The 21,904-nt window shown below is 36.7% G+C and overlaps 1 protein-coding gene across 1 annotated transcript in view; it reads right to left on the bottom strand.

The window, feature by feature from the left end:
- Positions 1-21,904, bottom strand: part of LOC122806873 (tubulin monoglycylase TTLL3-like) — a 406,187-nt gene that overhangs the window by 216,134 nt on the left and 168,149 nt on the right. Inside the window, exons 5-7 of the mRNA XM_044077644.1 lie at positions 12,210-12,387; positions 11,188-11,252; positions 8,553-8,681 (exon numbers count right to left, since the gene is read on the bottom strand). Of these exons, the coding sequence (XP_043933579.1) occupies positions 8,553-8,681; positions 11,188-11,252; positions 12,210-12,387 (372 nt within the window). The remainder of the gene's footprint in view (positions 1-8,552; positions 8,682-11,187; positions 11,253-12,209; positions 12,388-21,904) is intronic.

A 21,904-nucleotide genomic window follows, 5' to 3' on the forward strand; every position in this document is an offset into this window, starting at 1 on the left:
TATTCTATGGAAAAATACTTATACTATGCCAAGAATTAAAGATACAATTTCCGATAAAGATGGGATGCTAACCATGGTTATTTTGGAAATCAATATGAAGTACTATACTTTGATTAATATATACTGGATACCAGGACTAAGTAGTAAATATGTTGACAGATATCTGGACCTGATTACTTTAAATGCAAAAGGGGAAATTATTGCAACAGGTGATTTTAACTGCCTATTATCAGGCAATGATACTTCTAAAAATGATAAAATAAAACTAACATCTCAAGCCAAGAAGTTAAATGACTCTACAAACCAGATGAACGTTAAAGATATACATGGTCTAAGATAATATTATTCCTTATTCTATATTCACGATTCATATCGGTTTGGTACACAAACAAACATTGATAAGGTCTTTTTATCAAATAATATATACTCAAAAATAACTGATATATCTGTAATGACTTGTCCACTTTCAGACCATAGTGCTATAAACTTTACATTAACTACGCATACAGATGGTTTAAGATTTCTGCAGAGAATTCCTGCTTACATAACTAAGTTAAAAGACTTTAGGGAATGGATAATGAAAGAAATAGTCATGCTTATGGGAAACAAATGATAATGGTGAAGTGACTGATACTATACTATGGGGCACCTTTAAAGTCTCTCTCTCTATATATATATATATATATCTATATATATATATATATATATATATATGGTAGAATTAAATTTTGGTACCTTAAAAAATGGAGAGAGTAAAACAAAGAATGTTTAGACTTACAAATGTATAAACATGATAAAAATGGATGCAAAACCAAACAACAAAGCACATAACAAAATTACTAAGTTAAATCAAAATACCTAGAAGTTCTGAGTCATAAGGTAGCCATAAACCTGGAAAATTTGAAATTACAATCTTATGCTGTAAAAATCTCAAATATCTACATAAAATAGCAGTAAGAGCCAAAAAAATAAACAATCAAAATCTTAATGAGATTAAATATAAAAGTGATGGTTCAGTTAAGAGTATATCTAACTTAATGAGCATATTAGAAATGTTTAAAAACTACTATAAAGATATAAATAATAGCATACCACTTTTGAGACAAATAATGTAATAAATACTTTTATTCAAGAAAATATAACTACTAAGGTGTCAATGCAACAAAATAACATAACAAATAAACAAATAACAATAACAGATGTGAAAGAGCAAATAAAATATTTAAAAGATAATAAAGCTCCAGGACTGGATGGAATAATTCCTGAACTATATAAGATTTTTCCTGAATATATAATAAAGAAAATGATGAGTGCCTTTACTGTGGTTAAGCAAAAATGTATAACAACCCCATCGTGGAAATACTCAACTATCTCCCCCATATTAAAACAAGGTAATGACCCCAAATCTTGTGATTCATATAGGCCAATTTTGATACTAAACACTGATTATAAAATTTTCATAACAATATTAGCATAAATCAAAAATATATACTTGTTTTCCCACCTTTCTAAGCTAGTATAGTCCAGTTTTCAGGATAGTGCTGAATTTAGGGCTGTGTTACAAGTTTCTGTGTTTGACCATACCTTACTTGGATAGAAGGAAGTTTCTCTGTTCACTGTGAGAGAGGGAGCTTTGAGCAGCCTAAATGTCCCTGGAGGAGTGGTTTCAGCCCAGAAATTAGTAGTTTATTGGCCATTTTGGGCTAGTTTCTATCGCTTTCATTTCCCTGCTATAAAACTTGCATTTGCGAGGTTTTTGGGATAGTATACAGCTCAGCAAGCTCCTGCCTGGTGCCCTGCAGAGTTCTACAGCATCAGAGAGACAAAAGAGAGACCTTGAAGTGCTTAAGTATCATTTTTCTGCATTTTCTTGCTGCCTTTAGCTTATTCCACCTAAAATGCCGATTTTCTAGAGTTTCTGTGATTAAAAAGCTTGCTTCATCTACATATTGTACTTATTTTACTGCCTGCACTTTAACAAACTTGTTTTTTGTGTTTAAATTACCTGTTTAACTGTTGTAGGCTACAAACTCAAATGTGATAGTCATTTCTGTGCATTTAATTTTTTTTTATTGTATCTGCTTTATTTTCTGAAAAAAAAAACCAAAAACAAAACCCCCAAAAAACTTGTTTTCCTGCCTTTCTAAGCTAGTATATTCCAGTTTTCAGGTTAGTGCTGAATTCAGGGCTGTGTTAGAAGTTTCTGTGTTTGCCCATACCTTACTTGGATAGAAGGAAGTTTCTCTGTTCACTGTGAGAAAGGGGAGCTTTTAGCGGCCTATCTGTCCCTGAAAGAGTGGTTTCAGCCCAGAAAATAGTAGGTTATTGGCCATTTTGGGCTAACTTCTATCTCTTTCATTTCCCTGCTATAAAATCCGCATTTGCGAGGTTTTGGGGCTAGTATACAGCTCAGCAAGCTCCTGCCAGGAGCCCTGCAGAGTTCTACAGCAGCAGAGTGACAAAAGAGAGACTTTGGAGTGATTAAGTATCATTTTTCTGCATTTTCTTGCTGCCTTTAGCTAATTCTGCCTAAAACGCCAACTTTCTAGAGTTTCTGTGATATAAAAAGCTTGTTTCAGCTACATATTGTACTTATAACGTATATAATCGTAAAATGCCTGCTGGTTGTCACTCCATGGATGGATAAATAAAAGCTGACCACTGTTCAAAAAATAAGATTAGTGCGATGCAAGTCCATAAAGTTCAGTTGCACTTAAAAAGACTATTCAGTCTCAAGAGCATAGCCCAACGTAATTCAGTATTATTATCACACAGTCAGACTATTCAGTCCCAGAAACGATGAAACGAAATAACAAAATGAAAATAGTTTATTGTGGTGAGCGCTTTCGCTTACAGCTTTTTCAAACCTCTAAAGAATAAATCACATAGACTCATGTATATACACAAGTTTAAAAGATAATTAAACTAATTAAACAATTAGTTCTAAAAGGTATAGACACACTCATTTAATTCTTTAAGCCATCTGATTGCCACATTTAAAATACATTGCTTCTAGAAATAATAGCAAAAATTTAAAAACAAAATATAAAATAAAATAATATTAAAATTCACAGCATGTACATATTACTTAAATATGTTATTAAATAACCCACCAATTATATGTATGTATCTTAATGTCAATTGTATAAGATATATTATAACTAATGTTAACTGTAATGGAAATTACAATGTAATAAGAATAATAGAAAAATACATAGACTCTATAGGTATATATATATATATATATATATATATATATATATATATATATGTAATGCAACAGTATATCTAAATTTGATGGCATTATAAAAATTATTACCAACTAAACCTATGTAAAGTCTATCTATATAAATAAGATTTAAATCCTGTGTCTTCTTTTCTTCAGGGCAGGCTTTAGAGGTACCCTATCATTAATACCAGGGGGGATGTGTGCTCTAGTCTTTATAATCCATTCAGCTTCTATGGATTCTGTCAGATTCTTGATATCACCCCCTCTACTACTAACATCAAGAACCTGCAAAACTGAAAAAACAAATTCGTGGCCAATACCTGTGGTCATGATGTGTTTAGACAAAGCATTGACCTCAGATTTTATACGGATTTGGTATAGGTGTTCCCTAATCCTTTCTTTGAACATTCTGTTTGTCTTTCCTATATAGAAACTTGGACACGCCAAACATCTGGCTAGATATATCACATGTTTAGTATCACAGCGTGCATTCACTTTGATGTTAAATAATTCACCTGCAGTTGGATGTATAAAAATATTAATATTCGATATGTAACAACAATAGTTACATTTATTACATGGTTTCGAACTTTCAAAGATCTTAGAACTAATATTAGATCTAAGATCAGAGCAGCAGAGTAATTTATACAAATTGTTCTTATTCTTGTATGCAAATCTAGGTTCTACATCAACATGTTTAGAGACTTCAGGATCTATCTTGAGTATGTCCCAATATTTAAAAATAGATTCCCTTATATGTTTTATATCTCTTGTATAATGAAGAGTAAACCTAGTAAACTCAACATCATTGGCTGTCATATTTTCCACTTCTGGAGTATACACATCTCTACCATGTTCAGAAAATATTGGACAAGCGCGTCCTCCACGTAGTTCATTTACTTCAGCAATAGCCTTATTAACCTCAACATGACTATATTTCCTTTGATAAAATCTGGTCCTTAAGTCCTGCAATTCCTCCTGAAATACCATGTGGTTTGAGTTTAACCTCGAGATCCTCATGCATTGACCCTTCAAAATATTTCTAAAAACATGTGGTGGATGCATGCTATCTCTATTCAATAGTGTATTTTTGTAACAATGCTTGCGATGGACTGCTGTATTAAAATATCCGCTAGATAGACGTGATATGTGAATATCTAGAAAAGATATCTCATTTACAGAATAATTCAAAGTGAACTTTAAAAATGAAGTCAACTCATTAACCTCTTCATGGAAAGCGACCAGGTCATTGGCATTGCCACGCCATAAAAAGAAGAGATCGTCTACAAAACGTTTGTAAAAAACTACATGTCTTTTGTAGCTCTCCAACCTAAACATTTTCTCCTCTTCCCAAAATGCCATTACAAGATTGGCGTAGCTATTGGCACAAGAAGTGCCCATAGCTACGCCATCCTTTTGCAGATAAAACCTTTCATCAAACATGAAGACATTACTTTCAAGTACTAATTCTAGTAAATTACATATTAATTCAATGCTGCTTATAGGTAAATCAGAATGTCTTTTTAAATAAAGGTGTACATACTCCAAACCACTGTCATTAGGAATATTGGTAAATAAAGATTTCACATCCATGGTAGCTAATATCATGTTCGGGTATGTACTACATGGTGTGGAGGCATCATAAAAGTCTAACAGAAATTCTTTGGAATCCTTCAAAATGGTAATATTATTAAAGACAAATGGTTTCAACATTTTTTTCTAAGTAAAAAGAAATATTCTCAGTGACCCACCCCCTCCCAGAGACAATAGGTCTCATAGGGGGATTGCTCAAATGTTTATGAATTTTAGGAAGACCCCTAATAATGGGGGTAGTGGGTTCATCCAAAATCAAGTAGTCATATAACTGATAGTTGATCACTCCCATCTTATACATCTCTTCCAAATTACCATATACATTGTTAATAATGGGCACCACATTTTCTCGTTCTAAAACCATGTAGTAGTGAGAATCACCCAACATTTCCAACATCCTGGTTCTGTAATCCGATCTATCAAATATTACGATCGGGCCACCCTTATCGGCCGGTCTAATAGTAATATTATTATCATGCATTAATCCATTAAGTGCTTTAGATTGTTTCATGGTTAGGTTATCATTCAGTAATCCATGTTGTCTGTTTTGTAAAGAATATAATTCTTTCTCTACAGCTTTATAAAAAACCTCAATAGATGGATGTAAGTTAGGTACCATCAAACTGGGTTTCTTAACATTAGGTATACCTCCATCTGTACATTGGTTAAAAAACATAACTTTTAACTGCAAGTTCCTAGTGAACATTTTAAGATCCAAAATGGACTCAGTGATGTTACTGATCTTAGTGGGTACAAATGACAGACCTTTGTTCAAAACCTCTGTTTCAAATACATCTAGAGGTCTGTGGGATAGGTTATGCACTAAGTTAACTTCTCCCACATTTTCTTTATAGTGGGTTCCCGTAGATCGCTTGTTGGGGCCTTTCTTTTTTGTCTGCCCCTGCTCATAGATCGGTCCCTCCCTTTCATGCGATTGTCTGCTATAGGGAAAGGGCAGGGTAATTCTGTAGCTACATAATTAGATTTTGAGTCTCGTATCTTACTACGTACTACCTGAGTGGTTGGTGCAACATCAGAGCCACCAGGAGGTACATTATGTGTAACATCAGAGATGCTAGAATGTACATTGTGTATATGGGTTCCATCAATATTTACATTAGGAGTAGTACTACTACTTTCTAAATGACCACTAACTGAATTTGAGACAGTGCACATATTATTATCACTACTAGATATGTACAATTTGTATAAATTACTCTGCTGCTCTGATCTTAGATCTAATATTAGTTCTAAGATCTTTGAAGGTTCGAAACCATGTAATAAATGTAACTATTGTTGTTACATATCGAATATTAATATTTTTATACATCCAACTACAGGTGAATTATTTAACATCAAAGTGAATGCACGCTGTGATACTAAACATGTGATATATCTAGCCAGATGTTTGGCGTGTCCAAGTTTCTATATAGGAAAGATGAACAGAATGTTCAAAGAAAGGATTAGGGAACACCTATACCAAATCCGTATAAAATCTGAGGTCAATGCTTTGTCTAAACACATCATGACCACAGGTATTGGCCACAAATTTGTTTTTTCAGTTTTGCAGGTTCTTGATGTTAGTAGTAGAGGGGGTGATATTAAGAATCTGACAGAATCCATAGAAGCTGAATGGATTATAAAGACTAGAGCACACATCCCCCCTGGTATTAATGATAGGGTACCTCTAAAGCCTGCCCTGAAGAAAAGAAGACACAGGATTTAAATCTTATTTATATAGCTAGACTTTACATAGGTTTAGTTGGTAATAATTTTTATAATGCCATCAAATTTAGATATACTGTTGCATTACATATATATATATATATATACCTATAGAGTCTATGTATTTTTCTATTATTCTTATTACATTGTAGTTTCCATTACAGTTAACATTAGTTATAATATATCTTATACAATTGACATTAAGATACATACATATAATTGATGGGTTATTTAATAACATATTTAAGTAATATGTACATGCTGTGAATTTTAATATTATTTTATTTTATTTTTTGTTTTTAAATTTTTGCTATTATTTCTAGAAGCAATGTATTTTAAATGTGGCAATCAGATGGCTTAAAGAATTAAATGAGTGTGTCTATACCTTTTAGAACTAATTGTTTAATTAGTTTAATTATCTTTTAAACTTGTGTATATACATGAGTCTATGTGATTTATTCTTTAGAGGTTTGAAAAAGCTGTAAGCGAAAGTGCTCCCCACAATAAACTATTTTCATTTTGTTATTTCGTTTCATCGTTTCTGGGACTGAATAGTCTGACTGTGTGATAATAATACTGAATTACGTTGGGCTATGCTCTTGAGACTGAATAGTCTTTTTAAGTGCAACTGAACTTTATGGACTTGCATCGCACTAATCTTATTTTTTGAACAGTGGTCAGCTTTTATTTATCCATCCATGGAGTGACAACCAGCAGGCATTTTACGATTATATACATTATATACACTGGCATTTTTTATTCTGCTGGTTCTCCGGTGTTTGCCAGGGGCAGTTATATTATTAACATATTGTACTTATTTTACTGCCTGCACTTTAACAAAGTCGTTTTTGTTTTTAAATTACCTGTTTAACTGTTGTAGGCTACACACTCAAGTGTGATAGCCATTTCTGTGCATTTAGAGTGTTTTTTTTATTGTATCTGCTTTATTTTCTGAAAAAAGCAAACAATATATATATATATATATATATATATATATATATATATATATATATATATATATACTTGTGTTTTCTCACCTTTCTAAGCTAGTATAGTCCAGTTTTCAGGTTAGTGCTGAATTCAGGGCTGTGTTACAAATCTCTGTGTTTGACCATACCTTACTTGGATAGAAGGAAGTTTCTCGGTTCACTGTGAGAGAGGGAGCTTTGAGCAGCCTATCTGTCCCTGGAGGAGTGGTTTCAGCCCAGAAATTAGTAGTTTATTGGCCATTTTGGGCTAATTTCTATCTCTTTCATTTCCCTGCTATAAAACCCGCATTTGCGTGGTTTTGCGTGCCGGTTAGCTAGGGTATAACTATTGAAGTCTCTTCTTTCACCACCTTCAGAGCTCAACTCCAAAGACATCTTCATCAAAAATCTGGCTGCAAGTGCTTTTCCACTGGACATATAACCTAACTCCCTCCTCACCTGCATCACTTGTACTTTGATCCTCTGTTCTCAGCTGCTCCTTCCCTCTAATTCACATTTGACTTTCTGCTCTGCTATTATTTACATATTGTATCAATTGTTCATGGGATTATCTACCTTCTGTGATTACTCTATGTTTATGAATTTGCTCTGTTTTTCTTTTTTTGTAAATGGGTTCATCCAGGCTGTGCCTACAAATGGTCTGAAGTGATCAGTGTACTACCCTAGTAAACAAACTAAAATAAATAAATAAATATTGATAATAATGATGATAATATCTGAATATGATAATTATCATATTGGATAGGTGATCATAATGAAAATGATAATAGCTGGGGAAGAGGAGGAGGAGGATGATGATGATGGTAGCTGATGATAGTAATGAGAATTATACCTGGAGAAGATGAGTTATGTGATACTATGACTCCTGAATGTGTAACCAGTGACCCCTATCTTGATAATCTGATTGACTTCTAGCAGTGACTCTTAGCACAATCATGTGTTCCAGCTACGCACTCACTGGAACTTAAAGTTTTATCTCATTTCCTGTCTCTGGTGTGTGATAACTTGAGCCCTACCTTAGTTGTGAATGATCCAGCTCGGGCATAGTGGTTCATCATCTGGTCTTTTCGTAAAAATCGGCAGTCAATAACATCTCTTCTTGTTGTCCAGATGAAATAAGGTACCTCATTGCGAACAAGCCGGGACTAAAAATTAAACATAATACAATAAATCCAACTTTGCACAAAATGTGTGGTACACAAGAACCCTGAAATCCTGTTGGCAATTTTATCCATAAGCTATGGTAATACCTCAGAACAGTATCACAGATACAGAACCAAAATTGCTATAAACCACCTTATATATCAGGCAAATAAGAATTATTGTATTTCTTAAGCCCCCCCACATCTGTCAGAATAACACAAAAGCCTATGACTCAGGCTGCTGACATCTGTGTCACTATATGCTATCAGTGAAATTCCATTATGTTCAAGATAGCATAGAAGAGGGGCTCAGCCATTCTGTAATGCTACACTAAATACAAGTTTTAGATCCTTCTGCTGGTATAACATCAGGAAGGAGCATGCCTAAGATGTACCACCCTCTGCCCTGTAATCATAGATTTTTATAAAGCATTCAATGTCACATTCACTCAATAGGATTCAAAACCATTTTATGTTAATGAACTCCCATTAGGTAAGTATGAGATAGACAAAATAAGCTCAATTGCATCTCATAGGCTCCAATAGCCCCTGAATATGCTTGCTATGCATGCAGTATTATGGCTGCTAAACAAAAGGAGGTATGATATAGGGCTATGAGCTTCAATTAGACACATTGCCTCCTGCTTCTGATGGGGTTTTTACACTAAAACACAAGTGTGATTGTGTACAGCTGTGGCTTAGAGTGACAAAACACTTCATCTGCCCCCAAACAGCACCATCTGTAGGACATTAGTGCTATCACAGGCATGTGGGTCCCCCCCCCCACTCCCATGTAATGCCTACAGTTACACTGCCAGCGTACAGGCTGTTACCAAAACTTTAGCATTCCTTATACCTCCTTACCCTCCCTTCTTCACTTATTTTCTTACTGCTATCTAATTCTCTTACCTGAATTTCTATCTAAATATACCACAAGCCTTTTTTCCCATACTTCATATTGTAATTCCTATTTGTATTAGACTAACTTACCTTTAATTTCTCTTCAAACTGTCTAAAATTTCTCTAAATATTAAATGATTGTCATATATCTTGCATCGATTCTTAACCAATGTTTTATATTATGTCTAATTTGTTATCATTATTTAAACTGCAGAGTTTTTTTTGTATTTTGAAGAATATAAGATTACTGTTCTTAAAATGTTTTGTAATAATTTGGAGCTTTTCTCTCTGGGCCTCCACTGAAAATGGGCTTCTAGCCAGTCAGAATTTCCCAGTAATCAAATGTCAATAAATAAATAAAATGGCAATTCATTTTGTATGAGAATATTGTTACTTTGGAAGGTTAGAATGCGGTAAGAAAGTTGCTTGCTCTAACCTTGCATGTTCCCTCAGTCAACCAATTTTTATAAAATTAATTAATTATATAAATACTTATGCCTAATACAAACAAGTTTTCAACAGGCAGGACACTGAATTAAATGCAGTAGCTAAGTTAAGGTGCATCACCTTGGCCACCATTCTATTGTCTTAACACTTCAGCAAGATTCATGCGAAAGGTCATGAGGTTCATAGAACATAAACATCCACCAGAGAAACCATGTTGGTTTAGGTCCATATTTATGGTAAGCAGGGGTAGAGGTTTCTCCATTAGAACTCGCTTAAAGGTTTTACATATGTTGCTTGCTAGGGTTATTGGCCTTTAGTTACCCATAGCACTGAATTTCCCCAGATTGAAAATTGGGGATCACAACATCCTGCTTCTATAATGACAGCACATAACCAGGGTTCAAGCAATGTTAGAATAAACAGGTTAGACAAAGGACCAATCTAACCTTAATCCTGTTGATGAAGTATCCACTCAGGTCAGTTTTAGTTTTATTTAAGGCAGTTCAGATCATGTCTTCAGTAATAAATGGACATAAACAAGAATTATTAGAGTTATACGTTAGGCTACATCTGTATATGCTTTTCCAGATGTACCAAACCTTAACCTGTTCTTTCCCTGAGGTTATGTGTGAACCTCCCATAGTTAGAGATGATTTACTGGATGTTTCTACTGCATTCAGTCTTATATGTTTTATGTATGTATTTATGTACTTATTTATTTATTGTCCATGGCAAGTAGAGCTGTATTAATTGCCTTACCTACATTTCTTCTCCTTCTAACTATATATTTACATTTGTTGCATCTTTCCTTGTTTTTTTTTTTTGTTTTTTTTAAGGAAGGATACTTTCTAAAGTGCTTTCATTGTACTTTTTCTTCTTCACAAGAATACATTTTAAAAAGTGTTCTTCAGAATGAATACCATATGGGTTTGTGGTAAAAGTAATGCAGAGTTGGGATCATTATGGGTACACAGCCACTTGGTGAGAAAACAATGTAGGCATTTATATCTGTATACTGAAACTGTTGCAAGAGTTTTCTTGATGAAAAACTTTATTTTCATGGACTTTGTGTAGTGACGTTCTCTGGGTTATAATTTCTTTAACATTGGTAGTCTTAGAACAGCCTTTAAGTATTCTAAATGTAATACAATGTGAACCTTACCAGTAGTGCAAACATGCCATCTGGGTCATTATCCTTTTCATCATATTCTTCAGGACTTTCATCACCTGGTAGAAATAAAAAGAGTCTACTGAGTTAGTATTTCCCATTTAAATGGAAATATATTAGACTACAGGTCAATGTTCTTATTGGTTATGATAAACAAATGTAAAACACTGCTTACAAGAGAAACATTTTGCAAAAACATGACAAACTATAATCTACATCTGCTTTTCAAGAAAATAAAAAATACATATACAATTTCTTTGCAAAGTATCAATCCAAATAGCATATGATACCCAGTCTTAGACTGTTCACCAAAACAGAAAATTGCTTCTCTGCTGTCAGCAGTGCACTTCCTTGTGTGCTAAGATAAATTTAGATATGGACACGTAGAAGGATTATATGTTTTTCAGTAAATATATCACAGGTGATAAAACAAAAAATGGCACATGGAGATCATTATAGCAGATGACCCTAAGTCACCTGACAAAATGGCAAGGTGATGAGAGCTGATAGCTGAAGAAAGACATTAGGAGCCACTAACAAACTGGGTATGTGTAACAATATGCATACAAGCCACATATATGTATGTGTATGTAAAATACAGGCAAATAAGTAAAGGGACAGGATTAGGAGAAAACTTAGTAGTGAAAATATGCCATGCAAGGGAACCTGAGAAGCAAAATGCCAGTGTCATTCAAGACAGTCTACGAAGTAAAATGCCAAAACTTCAAGCATTAATCAAATAACCGTATACAAGTTTTTACAGCTCACACTCATTAATTAGAAATTTAACTGTTAACATTTCTACAAATGACCTATTACACGTTTTTACAGCTCACACTGCATTAATTAGAAATTTAACTGTTAACATTTCTACAAATGACCTATTACACGTTTTTACAGCTCACACTGCATTAATTAGAAATGTAACTGTTTACATTATAAAAATAATCTTATATAAGGTTTTATAGCTCACACTGTGAATAATACTGTAAAGGCTACTGCTATGAATCACATACCATCATCACCATCATCACTGTCATCACCATCATCATCATCAGTTTCTTCATCAGCTGTTTTTTCTTTTTTCTTTGATCTCTTGGGAACTTTAGGAAATGTCTTCTCCACCCAGCCCCTACTCTGCAGAGCAGAGCGAATAATAGGATATGGACCATGTATTGTGAATATCTTCTTGAGCTGTACAGCAGATGATAAATGGGACATACAATGAGAATAATAGCATTACATGGGGCTTGGCTTCAGATATTCTAATAGTGTACCCCATTTTCACAAATTATTTATTTCTCACTCTCTTATGTTGCATTGTGGTGGGCATTCCACACAACTTTGATTAAGTCATATTCCTGTCCCACTGACTTGGTCCCTTCATACTGAGAGATTTTCCAAAACATTCTACCTCAGTGATGTAATTCTCCTGACCTGCACGTAAAGGTGGATGTCTTACATTCCCTCCTGTTTTTCCCTGCTAGTATGTCAGTGATAGTTAAGTATCCACCTCCTCATCCCACTTTCTTTGTGCCTGTTAAATGGATACATTCCTTCTTCTCAACTTTCCTGGTTTCCTTTATTTCCCTTCCACCCACTCCAACTGCATTCCCAACATCTGTCCTTACTTCCCATAGCCTCATTTCTCAAAATATGTATACAAAAATGAGACTTGCCATACTGCATACATGGAAAGATCTTCTCTTAACTGCAGTTTAATAATGACGTTTCACTGTAGGGAGGATTGTGAAAAGATTAGACTGTACTATTTCTTCTTTTGTGCTAGCCAGTCCTGTTTTCTGTACAACAAACATTGTGGTTGAAATACTGTAGAAATCCCATATCTCCCAAATCCCCCCTTTGTATCCCAAATTCCAGCTCCAGTACTGGTCTTCAGTGGTTCCTATATTTGATCAATATTTATTCTTCTACTGCATTCCTGCAGTAAAAGGAATGCTGACCACATTGCAGGTGCTACTGTCATTAATCATAAATCACCACATTTTCTGCATTTTAAGTCCATGTCACATTCAGAATTTTCAGTTCAACTTTGAACACCAACACTTGTGACTCACTGCTTATTTGTCAACACTGCCCCTGTATGATACTGCCTACTGACATATATTTACCTATTATGGGGCTAACACAGAGACATACTCTATTTAAATCAATGAGGCTGCACTAAAGTCTGTTGCTTAATATCTTATAATTGCTATACACAGATAAAAAGTTTAATAGCTTGATTATTATACTTTCTTAATCAAACTACTGGATTATTTTAACAGTGTATGACCATTATAAAGTATGAAAAAGATGCTTTATTGAAGCACCGTTGATCTGAAAGGATAATAGACTTACATGAGCTTTGCAATGTATAATTATAGATGCAGGGATTCTGAGTACCGTGGAACTGTAATCAGACTGTTGAAACATTATTTATAGAACAGATATATGCGCTGGTACAAATGCAAAATCATGACTACGATATCCATAAATCCAGAAGCAACCACCAGAGATTAGGGCACAATTCCTGCAGCCATGTTCTAACCACTACTGAAAAAAGAAGTTATGTACTTACCATAATGTTCCATCTGTGTTGTCTATTTTCATTTATCCTTGACATGTGGGATTCCGTTCCATTATTGGAACTGACTCGGCTGTTACTGCAGCTCACAGAGGCCAAAAACTCTTGAGCTTCACCTTTAACCATAATGCCCCTCTCCCAGTTGCCTCAGATCAAGTTCGCAGATTAGAAATAAAATATAAATAAAGAGGCCTTAGTGGAAACCATATCTGCTTGCCCTAATAAATATAAGTAATATGAAAGTATCAGCTCCACCAAAAAGTCTTCAAAGGCTGGGGGATGGAGGGAGAGGAGGCAAGGATAAATGAAGATGGACAACACAGATGGAATGTTGTGTTAAGTACATCACTTCTTTATCATATCAGATATTGTCAATCTTCATTTTATCCTTGACATATGGGACAGAGTTCCCATCTTCCTTAGACCTTGGGAGGCCTCATGGAAAGACATTCCTGAGCACCATTGAACCAAAAGATTTCTTCCCTAGAGACCAAATCCAATTTGTAATGAGTAATAAAGGTATGGAGAGAAGCCCAAGTTGCTACTGCACATATATCATCCACTGAAGCCCTTGATTCAAAAACTGCTGAAGTGGCTACAGATCTTGTAGAGGGTGCCTTAACGGGCCTAGGCAAATCAATTTTCCTGTTGTTATAGATGAAGGCTATACAATCCCTGAGCCATCTGGCTAAGGTCAGCTTACTGACTGGTTTACCAAACCTTGCACTTAAAAAGGAGATAAAAAGTTGGTCAGATTTTCCAACGCCTTTTGTTGTGTGAAGATAAAACCGTAACTGTCTGTGAACATCTAGCAAAAGCAGACAGTATTCACCTTTGTTTAAAATGTTTGGAAAAGAATACAGGCAAATTAATAGTCTGACTGATATTAGGCTCTGACACTACCTTAGGCAGAAAGGTGGGATTTGTTCACAAGGAAGCTCTGTCTTTGTGAAAGATCAGATAAGGGGGTTCACATGATAAGGCCTGATTTCTGAAATCCTCCAAGCAGAAGTTATTGCCACTAAAAAAATGTTTCCAATGAAAGAACTTTAGATCTCAGCCTGCAGAAGGTTCAAAAGGGGAACATACAATAGATTGCAAGACTAGGTTTGGGTCCTAAGGTGGCATCAGGTCTTGAAGTGGGGTTTCAACAAATGTGTCCCTTTTAAGAAAGACTTACAAAGTCTATGAGAAGCCACGGAACATTCTTCCAAACCGACATGGAAATCTGAAATTGCTGCTAGCTGTATTCTGATAGTAAAAGGAGAAACTCCTGCATTGAAAGGTGAAGTTAAGAATTCTAAACTATTATGAATAAAAGTGGAAGAGGGGTTGATATCCCTTTAATGCACCTAGATTGAAAATCCTTTCCATTTACTGTTATGTAATTTCCTGGTAAAATGTTTATGAGAAGCTAGAAGAAGTTGGCGTACTGGGGAAGAAAGGTTACGATGCCTGGCAACTAGTGGAACTGGAGGAACCATAATTCCAGCATGAGGTTTAGGATGTTTGGGTGAACTAGTCCATCTGGATGGGACAGAAGGTCTGGAGTTGGATCCAGAGTCATTGAATTAGGTAAGGCCAAAGAAAGGGGAACCATATCTGTCAAGGCTAAAAGGGAGCAATGAGGATTACCTTGGTCTTTAACCTGAGGGCTTTCTGTAAGAATTTTGGGATTAGAGGTATCAGAGGGAAATGCATACAGGACACTGGAGAGCCAAGTGTGGAGAAGAGTGTCTCTTGGTGACTTCCTCAGCGGGGGAATCAGGGGAAAGTAGTTGCTGCACTTGTTGTTTAGGGGAGAGGTGAACAGGTTGCAGCAAAGCTGGCCCCATTGATGGAATATCTTTTCCGTCACTTTTGGATTGAGAAACCACTTGTGAGGCTGAATAATACATCTGCTCAGTCTATCTGCTATCACACTGCTATCACACTGGAACTCCCCGGAATGTGCATTGCTATCAGAAAATGGTTGGAAGAGATCGCCCACTGCCACACTCTGAGTTCTACTCAACGAAGGGGATAAGACTTTGTTCCTCCCTATTTGCTGATGTACCAAACCACTGACATGTCTGTTTGAATCTCAATTGCTCCCACAGGAACAGCAGACTGAAAGGTTTGCAACACTACCAGCACTGCTCTTAGTTCTAGAACACTGATATGCAAGTTGGCCTCTAAGAGAGACCAAATGCCTTGGACAGTCTTGCCCAGAAAATCCCCCCCGACTCAATCTGGGAGGTGTCTGTGGTCGCTATGACCTTGGGTTCTGCAGGTACGAAGGGGTGGCCCAGGAGAATTTCTTTGGAATGAATCCACTAAGCTAGATCCTTCCTGCAATGAAAAGCATAGACCACTGAAATGTCAGCAGCCATTGTAGAATTCTCATGTGAAATCTGGCTAGGAGAACTAGAGTTACTGTTGCTGCCATTGAACCTACAGCTTGTATAATTAGTCAAGCAGGTACCTTCTTTCTGTGGATTATCTTCTGAACCGAAGTTATGATTTTTTGAAGTCTCACTGGAAGAAGGGATGCTACGGTTGTTGTCGTATCCAGTAGTGTCCCTATAAACTCTAAGTTGGAGTCAAGTGAGATTTTTCATGATTTGCAGTTATTCCTAGGTATGCACAGGTCTTGAGAGTGTAATCCCTTACCTCTATCAATTGATCCCTGGTCAGAGCGGTAATGAGCCAGTCGTCCAAGTAAGGAAATATACAGAATCTCTGCAGTCTCAAGTGAGCTTCTACAACTGCCACACATTTGGTGAACACCCTGGGGGTTGCGGTGAGACCAAAGGGCAGAGCTCTGAATTGGCTCCCAGCCAGAAGGGGAGGAATCTCCTGGAGCATTTGTCTATTTCTATGTGGTAATATGCATCTGGAAGATCTATCAAGCACATCCAATTGTCCTCTTCCAAAAACAGAAGAATGGACTGTACCGTGACCATCCGGAATTTCATTTGTCAAATTGATTTGTTCAAAACACTAAGATCCAAAACTGATATCCAGTCCTCTGTCTTTTTTGGCACTAAAAGGAATCTTGAGTAAATTCTGGAACCTGTCTGATCTGGTGTGACTTAATGGATGACTCTTTTGTCTGGCAGTTTTTGAATGTCTATTACTGTTGGTACCATCTGAGTGGGTGGAACATCGGGGATTTTTTTTGCAAACAGGGGGAGGATTGGAAAAGGGTATGACATAACCTCTGGATATGATCCTTTACACCCAAGAATCTGTTGTTATATTTAGCCAGTCATTTTGGTACAAGGATAAGCGCTCCCCCCCAACTGCCTACAGAGGAAAACAATTGGGACCCTTTTCAGGAACTCTGAAAAGGCTTACCCAGGAAGGAGTCCCTGAAGCCCTGCCTCCACAGGAAAACAATAAAGCCCCTTTTCATGAACTCTATGCTTACCTGGGAAAATGTCCCTGAACCCCTCATTCGGTAATCACTTCTGCCACGTGGATGATGTCTTTCATTGTAGTTCTCCCCTCTGCCCCTGGGAGAACTGGCACCAAGTGTGTCCTGGATAGGCCCTTGGGATGCTTTGAACCACATCTTTCCACTGCTCCTCTGATTCCTTGAAAAGGATTTTTGGGGAGTGGAAAACATATGCTCACTGCAGAAAGGGTCTTACCATCCTTCTCACACCTGGATAATGTATCTCTAACTTTTAGACCAAAAGGTACATTGAAGAATAAAGACCTTAATGGTTCAGCAAAGTCACAAAGGCACATCCAGGCATGTCTCCTGATGGCTACACCTGAACCCACTACCCAGGTAGTCCCTTCGGCTGCATGCACAATGCCTCATGGATGAATTTGACACAGACTCGAGGGTGGCCAACTGGGAGGCAACCTTGTCTTGGACTCTCTCAGTAACAGATCCTGCGAGGGTATCTGACAGGTAAAATGTGCCAGGAATTTCAAAGCCCTTAAAGCGAAAGGTCGACAAAGTATAAAACTGTTTGCCAAACCTAGCCATTGCCCGAGATTCTCTATTGGGTGGATGGATAGAGGAACTCTCTTCAGCAAGTTCCTTTTTGGCGGTGACTGCTATGATCATGGCATCAACTGGTAAATCTTTGGACCAGAATTGCTTCTCCTCAGGGGTGGATAAAATCTGGTCTCTTGGGGATAGGTTCAATAGTGTATGACGCCTTCCATGCCCACTATGAGATCAACTGAATGAGCTCATCAGTGGGCAGAGTCACCCAAGAGGTAGATGGGCAAGTACCAAAAGCCTGCAGATATACCGACTCCTCTGAAGAAGGATTTTTGGGACTTCCAGTTATCCCTCTGGTTCAAAACTTCCAGGATGTCTCCAAAGAAGACATCATCAGGGGGTGACCTTGGGGAACATTCCCCTCATCAAAATCAGTGGGGAATCTAAGTACTTCGTCTTGCACTTTTTCTTCTGAGGAACCTCCTCTGGGGGATAGTCTGAGGAGATATAAGAAGAAGATAAAATCTGAATCTGTGGGACCTGCGGATTTGGCACTCTGTGCCCCAGTGGAGGGACAGGTCAAATAAGGGAGTGTGAGGATGGGATATGTTCCAAGAAGGAAGGGACCAACTGAGTGATTGCTGTGGACAAAGTCCTCTCCATTGTTTCGAAGGCTAGTCCCCCCAAAGAGGGAAGGGATCGAAGAACTGAAAGGGACTGCCTCAGAACCTTGGTCACACCCCACTCCAATGAGACAGCCCCCCGAGACAGAAGCTGGGGCTGAACTGAACCATGCCACAGCTCCAAAAAAATTTGGAGTTGACTCCGGCTCCTGGGAGTCGTCAAGACAAATTCGGTTCCAGGAGGTCTCCAGAGCCAACAGAGCCAAAGAACTCAGGGTAATAATCAGTTCTGAAGAGAGAGTTCTCTGGAACTGAAACAGTTGGCACTGGATGACTCAGAGCTGACATCTCTAAAACCTCAGATGAGGTCAGAGGAGTAGTAGTTAAGGGGGTAAAGGCTGAATTGGTTCCAAGACTCAAAGGGGTCAGAGCCAAGGGGGGTCCTCTAAGTCCTTTCACCCACAGAATTGTATTCACTAGTCTCTCCACATCAATTTCTGTGAGACTTTGATGGAATGGATAGAGGCCTGAGAAGGTGATTCAGGTCTTTGTAAAAAGACCTCAGGCAATTTACCAGCAAAAGGGTCAATAGATGGTGAATAAACCACTCTTGGCAAATCAAGTTGTTGAATTGTTTGTGCTGAGGTAGTCTGAGTAGAAGAAGAGGTGGTGAGGTGTTTTTCCTGAGTCAGTATTTGAATTTCCTGTTATACCGAAGATTTTGGTGTCAAGGTCTTAGGAGCCAAAGCAGTTGTGGGTACCGATGACTTATTTTCTTTGTGAAGCCAAGGATTTATGCTTCTTGTGAGTCAGTTCCAAGGGTGATGATGGAGCCAACAAGCTTCTCTTTTTGGTCTTTTCTAAATGTGCGGAAGAAGAAGGGGAAGAAATATTTGTTTTACTCTTTTTAGCAGATATGGCTGCCCCAAAAACTGAAGGAATTAAGCCCTTCAATATCAATTTATTCTTTCTCTCAACAACAGCTCTGTGGTAAATGCTACAGACCCTTTGAAGACGTATGGCACCTAAACAACAGATGCACATGAGATGAGAGTCTGAAAGGAGAATTTTGTGGCCAAACTTCTGGCATTTTTTCAACCTTGATGACACAGGATGAAAATAAACAAACACCACACTTCTATGTAACCAGACAGGAGAATACTAGAAATAGATTTTTTTTGAAAGGGAAAGAAAAAGGGAACTATCAACAATGGAAGTTTTAGGTACACCAAAGTATACAGAAAAAGCAGAACAGAACACTGTAAGGAAAGGTGAACTATCAACAATGGAAGTTTTAGGTACACCAAAGTATACAGAAAAAGCAGAACAGAACACTGTAAGGAAAGGTGAACTATCAACAATGATAGTTTTAGGTACACCAAAGTATACAGAAAAAGCAGAACAGAACACTGTAAGGAAAGGTGAACTATCAACAATGGAAGTTTTAGGTACACCAAAGTATACAGAAAAAGCAGAACAGAACACTGTAAGGAAAGGTGAACTATCAACAATGGAAGTTTTAGGTACACCAAAGTATACAGAAAAAGCAGAACAGAACACTGTAAGGAAAGGTGAACTATAAACAATGGAAGTTTTAGGTACACCAAAGTATACAGAAAAAGCAGAACAGAACACTGTAAGGAAAGGTGAACTATCAACAATGGAAGTTTTAGGTACACCAAAGTATACAGAAAAAGCAGAACAGAACACTGTAAGGAAAGGTGAACTATCAACAATGATAGTTTTAGGTACACCAAAGTATACAGAAAAAGCAGAACAGAACACTGTAAGGAAAGGTGAACTATCAACAATGGAAGTTTTATGTACACCAAAGTATACAGAAAAAGCAGAACAGAACACTGTAAGGAAAGGTGAACTATCAACAATGGAAGTTTTAGGTACACCAAAGTATACAGAAAAAGCAGAACAGAACACTGTAAGGAAAGGTGAACTATCAACAATGATAGTTTTAGGTACACCAAAGTATACAGAAAAAGCAGAACAGAACACTGTAAGGAAAGGTGAACTATCAACAATGGAAGTTTTAGGTACACCAAAGTATACAGAAAAAGCAGAACAGAACACTGTAAGGAAAGGTGAACTATCAACAATGGAAGTTTTAGGTACACCAAAGTATACAGAAAAAGCAGAACAGAACACTGTAAGGAAAGGTGAACTATCAACAATGGAAGTTTTAGGTACACCAAAGTATACAGAAAAAGCAGAACAGAACACTGTAAGGAAAGGTGAACTATCAACAATGATAGTTTTAGGTACACCAAAGTATACAGAAAAAGCAGAACAGAACACTGTAAGGAAAGGTGAACTATCAACAATGAAAGTTTTAGGTACACCAAAGTATACAGAAAAAGCAGAACAGAACACTGTAAGGAAAGGTGAACTATCAACAATGATAGTGCTGATACATGTAAGTGTATGGGAAGGGCTCAAACATAGTAGTAAAGGTACACTACTGTACAGAAAGGTAAAAAACAAAGAAAGAAGATGTTTTTAAAAAAAATTATCAAGAAATATTAATAAAATGAACTTAGCTTGAGAGCTGAAGGCAAACATGTCTGTCCAGAAAAGGGACCTGGGGAAACTGGGAGAGGGGTTTTTTGGGTAAGAGTAAAGCTCGAGAATTTTTGGCCTGCATGAGCTGCAGTAACAGCCAAGTTGGTTCCGATATCAGACCCAAACCCCATATGTCAAGGATAAAATGAAGATTGACAGCATCAGATACAATATTCAGTGATCAAGTAAGGCTTTCATACATCACTGCACTGAAAGCAGAAACACTGCAAATCTCCTTCTTTAGTATCAGGCAAGTATTTTTGATTAGTTTCTGTACAAAACCAAGTACTCTTAGGAGTAGCATAAATAGGAGTCACACAATAATTTATTTGTATTTATTTTGAACAGCAGGTGAATCACAGTGATCAGATGTCTTCAGTTAAGGGAGACCGAAGAAACCAGATCCAAACAGAAAGAAAAAGATACGCCCATAAAATAAAATTACTGAATCATTATATAGCTAACAAAACTATAAAATTATAAAAATATATATATATATATTATTTGTTTAATAAAACAGACATTGTGTTAAACTAATTGAAAAAAAACTGCTAATTACAAGCAATGACACTTAAAGAGAAATACTAATGTGAAGCCAAATTAGTAGCATACCGGCTGGGAGTGAAGGGTAAGCCTTAAACTGACACTTAAAAGACCTCTATGGGCAGAAACTGAAAGAAATATTTTTTTCTTATCCTGTCATAGCGTTCTACAATATCCAAACCTACCAGCAGTAGAATAACCTTTTATTACAAATTTTATTTGTTTTTTTTATAACCCTGAATGTCATCATGGAGGCAAATATGCTGGTATGATCTTGTTATCTTGGAAAGCTACTACTTTTCCATAATGGACGGACAGGTCACAGCTGATGAGATTACAATGCCCTTATCTATCTTGTTAGATCACAGTCTCATTCACTTAGAATGGAAGTAGTGAGAAATACTCTCAAGTTTAGTACTCCTCAATAAAAAATGACAGGGA

Source organism: Protopterus annectens, chromosome 7.part0, assembly GCF_019279795.1.
Source record: "Protopterus annectens isolate FY-2018-M chromosome 7.part0, PAN1.0, whole genome shotgun sequence".
In the NCBI taxonomy this organism is placed as follows: domain Eukaryota; kingdom Metazoa; phylum Chordata; order Ceratodontiformes; family Protopteridae; genus Protopterus; species Protopterus annectens.